Source organism: Mus pahari, chromosome X (genome assembly GCF_900095145.1).
Source record: "Mus pahari chromosome X, PAHARI_EIJ_v1.1, whole genome shotgun sequence".
Taxonomy (NCBI): Eukaryota; Metazoa; Chordata; class Mammalia; order Rodentia; family Muridae; genus Mus; species Mus pahari.
Genome location: NC_034613.1, coordinates 86,630,664 through 86,637,619, shown reverse-complemented (window position 1 = coordinate 86,637,619; position 6,956 = coordinate 86,630,664). Strand labels below are relative to the sequence as shown.

The 6,956-nt window shown below is 45.0% G+C and overlaps 1 protein-coding gene across 1 annotated transcript; it reads right to left on the bottom strand.

Annotated features, from left to right (window-relative positions):
- Window positions 1-219: 219 nt before the first annotated feature.
- Window positions 220-6,211, bottom strand: Awat1 (acyl-CoA wax alcohol acyltransferase 1). Its single transcript, XM_021188591.1, has 7 exons — window positions 6,046-6,211; window positions 4,865-4,972; window positions 4,541-4,611; window positions 3,528-3,732; window positions 2,709-2,880; window positions 864-1,063; window positions 220-692 (listed from the first exon to the last, which is right to left on the bottom strand). The coding sequence occupies exons 1-7, from the start codon at window positions 6,119-6,121 to the stop codon at window positions 538-540; spliced, it is 987 nt and encodes a 328-aa protein (XP_021044250.1). The 5' UTR covers window positions 6,122-6,211; the 3' UTR covers window positions 220-537.
- Window positions 6,212-6,956: the final 745 nt, after the last annotated feature.

Here is a 6,956-nt window from a genome sequence, read left to right as displayed (position 1 = left end):
GTTCAGACTGGCAAAGCCTTGGGGACACAAGGTGAATCCGTACTTGCCAGGTGCTGAGGGAGTGGGCAGTGACTGCCGATGTGTACTGGGTTTCTAGTGGCACTTGAAAGAACTCCAAAAGTAGCTTGTGGCAGCCACTGTACAGCTCTCTGAAAATACTAAACACTGCTGTATTTTAAACTTCCCCTGGCTAAGTTTATGTCATGCAAAGTATATATTAATTTCATCTTTTTATTAACATTTTTAAAAACTGGATTTAAAAATTTCAGGTTCAGAAAGTACGTGTGACAAGAGGGGTCTAAGGATGTCCCCTCTGAAGAATGTCTGGGTGGGGATCCTCAGGGACAACTCCTGTGGGGGTGCAGGCAGGGGCAGCATTATGGTCAGGAAGGAACTCTTAATGCCCCTTCCCTGACTGCACACACAGCCTCCTTCATCTTCCTTCCTCTTCCCCTTTTCCAGAACTCCAGTTCTAGGCAACACAGTTTCTTCTTCAAAGCAGGTGCTGCCCTTCTCTAGGGTGCACAGTCACTTTGATCACAAGAACACCAGTTTCTGGGTGTTGGAGCAGCCATACTGGACCTTGTGCTGCTCAAACAGCTTGTACAGGGCGTCCATGTAGAGTGCATGGTATTTGTCCACTATCTCTGGGCTTGGGTTTTTAACCTGGGGCAATGGCAAAGCCTCCCCAACTGTTGAAAGAGATGAAAAAAAAAGTCAAAGTGCCAGATACTCTGGCTACTTCAATCAGCTCCCAGTTTCTCCCACTCCACTGCCCTCTTCTTTGGTAGGGGAGGGGTAAGATGCAGTTAGATGGATGGAGAAAGAGCTTAGATGGACCTGAGGCTGAGAGTAGCACTCACCTACAGTTACAATGGGTTTGTGGTATGGTAGGAGTCCCCTGCAGTCTTGATGGAAGCCTTGTCCATAGAAGACACAGCAATAGAAACCGAAGATCCGGCGAAAGAGGCTTTGGAACTTGAACATCCAGCTATCCTCATGGAACACTACCTGGTCATATACCTCCGTTTCTCCAAACGTGAAGGTAGGGACCAGATGAGCCCTGTAGGAAAATGCTCATTTCTCAGACTTAGGCTATCCTAGGAACCATGGAGGGACTTTTGTTCAAGGCCAGGCACTCTTCCATTAAGATGCAGCATTAAAGGCCTAAAACATTTTTTTTTTTACATTAAACAGGATTCCCTATTTGGTATATCTTGTCTTGAAATTTTCCAGGCCAATGAGGGTGTTATCTTTATCCTGGACAAAATATAGAGATACAGAGAGGAAAGAAGAGCCAGGAAGAGACACTCAGAGAGCCACATGGTGAAAGCTTCCAAGGGGTGTCAAGGAAGAAACACCTTAACTTTCCATTAGAGAAATAAGATGTCAGTAATGTGTATAAATGCACATGTAGGAAATGCCCCCCTCAAGGAGAACAAACATAAGGTATTTGTCCTTGGGATTCTAGCAGAGAACATTGATTTCTTTTCTAAATCCCACAAGAACCGACAGTGAATAGTGCTCTAGGAAAAGTGAGAAAAAAAATGAACATAATATTTTGACATGTGCTACTTGATTGGTTCCTCATAATAGTGAGGCTATAGTGGGAGAAACCCAAACCCAGTCCCAGAAGAATGAAGATTCTGCAGGCAGCCAGAGAGTAGCAGAGCCTAGACTAGAACTCAGGGCTCCTGGTTCCAACTCAGAGCTCTCCTTTTATACTATACTTCAAAATGAAAGGCTCTTCAGGTGAGGTCATTTGAAGACAGAATTGCCTCCTCCCTGAGTGTGCAATAGGACAATTGCCCTTGTGTTCAGTAAGCTAGACTACTTAACAGGTTAGGCTCCCTCTTACTCCAAACACCAGCTCCTTCAGGTTTTCTTCTTTTCCCGAAACAGCACACCGGACATTTATCACTCATCCGCTATGTACAAGGTACATGGTGGGTGTTTTATATGCATGAATTCACTCATAACTTACTGAATCTGGTGGCTTAGATCTGTAATCAAAACTACCCATGAAGCTGAGGCAAGGAGAGCATAAGTTAAAGGTCTACCTGAGCTGTAAAGTCCAATCCCAACATGCAGGCAGAACAATAATCAGTAGTCATGTTAGGAAGATGAAAATCCCAAAGCTTTGAATGATATCCCTGAATGCATGGTAACTCATATAGCCAGGGATATTGTTATTGTTACTACTACTACTCTATTATTACTCTCTGGTGGTGGGATGGAGCATAGAGGCTCATGCATGTTAGGCAGTTGTTCTATCACTTAACTACATGTCAAGCCTCATGAAGCCAGGATTTTAAGTCATGCTTCAGACTCCAGCTCTTCACACAGACTAATTGCTCTGCAGTGTGTCTCACACTTATTGTCAACAGACAAGTGTGGATTGTATCTACTAGCCACAGAAATAATGTGCATGTAATTGACATGTTAGCCTGAGTCTAATTGCCTTGGACATTCTCTCTGACTTCATAGTCTGACTTCATAGGAACTGGGGCAGCTTGCTTAGAGGAAGCAGATGGCTTAAAGCTTAAAAAAAACAAAACCAAAAAACAAAACAAAACCTACACCTATCTCTTCCTACTCAGTCATAAGTTCCCAGGGGGCACAAATGAAATGGTACTCATCTTGATATAATCTACAGGATTATATTGTGTAGAGAGGGCCACCTTCTCCTCCTGTTGGGGGCCACCTACCCATGTTGGAGGGCTGTGCGCACAAACCCTTTGCGTTTCTTGAGGAGGAGGGTGGTGGTGTTAGGCACACTCTGTAAGGCCTCTCCCACTCCTCCCACGACAATGCCCACGAGGTTTCCAGTGCCATGGCTCAGCAGGTAGTTGATGGATGCCTGGCTCACAGAGCACAGTCCTAGAGAGAATCAAGGCACAGAGAGGACAACATCATCAGGAGAAGAGCAAATGTTAGAGATCAGAGACTGGCTTCTGTGTTCCCATGGCTCATAGGAGGAAAAGCTCAAGGAGATGGGACAGAAGTGTGGTGAAGAGAAGGCCATGAGAATGTTTCACTTGAAGGCAATGTCTATAGGAAGCACTGGACAGACACTACAGCAGGGTGGTTTTCAGTGGGATAAAGAAACCTTTCTGAATTTCATTTTTTCTATCCCTTTCTATTAATAGCAATACACACTGCTCATTGAGCACATACTCTGTGCCAGGAATCATGCTGACTGCTTTACTTATTTAAGACACTATGCTTAAAAAAAACACTATTCTTAAGAGAATCCTCATGTAACTGCTATGTGATTATAGCACTATTTTTCAGTTGAGGCAGTTGAGTCCACTAGAAGTTAGCTTATTTGCCTGTGACCTTACAGCAAGCAACAGAGCCAAGATTTAAGTGGGACAGGTTAACTCCAGGATATATGCTTTGGCTTCCACACTATGATTATGGGGCAAAGGAATGGTGTAGTGAGGGAGAAGAGGCTGAAAAGGGTGCGTTACAAAAGAGCTACAGTGAAATGGACCAGAAGCTCCAGTGAGTATGATCAGAAACACCTTTGGCCATGATGTAGTCCCTAATAATGGGAATCTTGAAGAACCAGGACAGTGTGGCCAAGTGAGGAGTGATGCCTGGGAAGGTCTTCGAGAAGCCTGTGGCCTCCGTGCAGAAGTTGCAGAAGGCACCGAAGGTCAGGAGACCATGGGGGTGGACCCCCATGATGTAGTTCTCTGACGGTGACAGGTCCTTAGTCTTCAGAATCTGCAACCATGGAAACAAATGGCATAGAGGGTGCAATGAGCTCACATGGAGCAGTGAGGTGAAGACATGCCAGGGATTTAAGTGTTCTCAGAACTAGCTGCTTAACAGGCAAAGCACACAAGGGTTTCAAGAGGCATGCACTTTGATCTCCACAGCCCTGGGGTGACAAGATAGGATCTGAGGCAAGTGAAACTGATGAGCCACTTGCTTAAATACTGCCATATCTGTGAAGCATTTCTTCTCTATTCTTCATCAGAATCACTTCTGTGTCTTGCACCATGCACCTACCTGTTCTCCCCAGCAGATGGGAGCTTCCTTATTTATTTATTTATTTATTTATTTATTCATTCATTTATTTATTTCAAGACAGGGTTTCTCTGTGTAGCTCTGGCTGTCCTGGAACTCACTCTGTAGATCAGGGTGGCCTCGANCTCAGAAATCCACCTGCCTCTGCCTCCCAAATGCTGGGATTAAAGGCGTGTGCCACTACTGTCCAGCTCAGATGGAAGCTTCTTGCTCATGAAGAATCACATTGTAGTTACTTCTCTGAAGCCCAAACATGTGGCTAGTGGAAGTGTTTGAATCATGTTTGTTAAACTGAAGGACATTTTCCTTCAGCCTGTGTCATATGGCAGCTCATACCAAGAGTTTCCAAACTATCTTGGCGAAGTACAGAAGACCGTGCTACAATCTAGCCAGGGCTGACACTTTGCCAAGGTGCTCAGTTTTCTTATGGGCACTCCTAGTCATTTGGTATAATGTCTGCATTTGGAGTGTTGCGAGAGACAGTGGAGGAAGGGATACTTACTGTAATGGGGAAATAGTCCCTGATGTGGGTCCAGACATTCCAGTTCCTTACCCAGGCTGAACGCCTGCCACCTGAGACAAAAGTGCCAGTAGAGGATATGAGTATTACCACCCCAGGCCTCTTATTCACACAGAGATTCCCTAGAAACTTGAAGGGAGAACATCCAAGAGGAAAAGAAGACATCCCAGAATGGTTTCAGCTGTCCAGCATTTGTACCTCTAAGATCTTCGGAGAGAGGTTGGTGGCATGGTGAGTGGAACCCTCCTGAAAGCAGGGTTCTAGGCTATGGTGGAACATTCTTTTTTCCAGGTTCACAAGTCTTACCTTTATCTGGAGTCTTCCAGTCGAGAAGTAGCCAGACAAAGTAGACTGTTGGTAGCGGCCACAAGGGTGTGAACAATAGGCAAATTAGCAATGGTTGCGCAATCCAAACTGAGGAGAGAGTAGAACAAACCAAATTTGTACTGGGAGCAGAATTTGGTCATATCCAGTCCTGTTACTACTACCGCATACTACCCACACTCCGATCCTGGGCATCAGCACAGTCTAGGTCCTGACATTTGCCCTTCAGAAATTTCTTCTATCATCTACCATTTGCAATCCTCACGTCTCCTCCTACCTCTCACCACGTTCCCCTGACTCCCTGTCGAGTCACCATCCCTGTACTTTGGCTCTGTGCCCGGAACAAGCTTCTTGCCGACTGCTCACATTCAGCTCTCATTTTCCCCCTTTTGTCCCCAATCTCCTTTGGTATCCATCATCCTAGAATTGCGATAGGGTGTGGATATACATTTCTTCCCTCTCAGATTCTCCACCTTTGACCATTCCAATCCAATATCTCCATCCATGTACTGTTTCCTACCCACTGTCCTTGTCTTCTTGCCAATTCAATACCCCTTCCATTGTCTTTCTTTCATACCATACTACCAGTCAACTCTCAGAGTGGAAAATGCTGGCTCAAATGCTGGCTATACAGGTGGGCATGTTGGCATACACCTGCAATTCTAGCACACAGGAAGCTGAGACAAGAAGGTGAGTTAGACACCATGCTGAGCGTAGACTCATCTCTTAATATTCAACCAATCCATCAGTAAGACACCAACAAAGGAAACCAAGAGAACAAATGAAGCAAAACCTCCACAGGCTCCATTTCTCTAAATCTACAATGCTACCTGTTCCTCTGTGCTATTACATGTTCCTAAGAAACCCTCTTAATCACATTTCCTCTCCATAGGTAGTACAAGTTAAGGAATACCTGGAATTAACTGGTACATTCATATCTATCCTGACTATGCTCCATGCTCCCATCTGTTCTCACTGTGACCTGGGGCTTCATCTCTTCCTTTTCTTTCAGGGTACCTAGAGCTCAAGACTCCATGGCACAGCTCTCTAGTACTATCTAAATTGATCAAAAGGCTAAGGATGAGACCATAAGAATATCACCCAGGTCTGGCCCTGCCTTCTTGGATTGGCTTTTTACTGTGCACTCTTGATTCAGTACTCACAGATGGCAACGTAGCTCAAGGGCCACTGAAGAAGGATCAGACTCTGTAAGTGTTCAGTCTTCATAGAGCAAGACATGATGCCCAGGACCCTGAGGGAGGTGAAGTTCCTAGAGCTTGTTCCAATGAACGATGCCACCAGTCTTTGGATGCTCACTTAACAGTGAATGCCTGAGACTATGAAGAGCTGACACTTGCCCTCTCCCCTCTTTTCCATAACTCCCTCCCCCCACCCACTGCAGAGGCCTGTTCAGTAGCACTGGGAACTGCCCACAGGTCTAGCCCTGCCCACTGCCCTTTGACTCTTTTCTGTGACTATGAGGACATCAGGATGAAGAAAGGAGAACATGACTGTCATCCAGTCTCTGGGCAGATCCCCAGAGAGGGGAAATTCGCTTACAGGCCACTCTGAGACTACAAGGGGTATAAACTGAAGGGGACAGCTGGTGAGAAGACTATCTGGGGGTTATAGGATGAGGGGCACCTGGAACTGCATCTGTGTTGCCCTCAAGTAGCCTGATGAAAGGCTGCCCTGTCTCATACTTTTCTGCATGTACACAAAAGTAGAGAGTGGAACACAATTTCATCTTTACACTTTCATTAAGTGTTGTTTGAACCCAAACACTGGAAAACAACAGCAACAACAATAACAACAACAACAACAACAAAACCCAACTGTTAACATTTTGGCATAATTGCTCATCTGTCTGCTTATCCAGGAGGAGTATTTTACAGTAACTGTGTGACCCCGTGCCAGTCTGTCACTAAATCCTTCATTATGGAGGTAGAAAACTGCAGATGTTTTCTTTGACCATATTACTACCACTGTTGCCCTTAACAGATGTAAAGATTCTCTAACAATAGCTAATATTCAATACATAGGGGAAGATCTTCTTAGTTAGTTCTAAACAAGA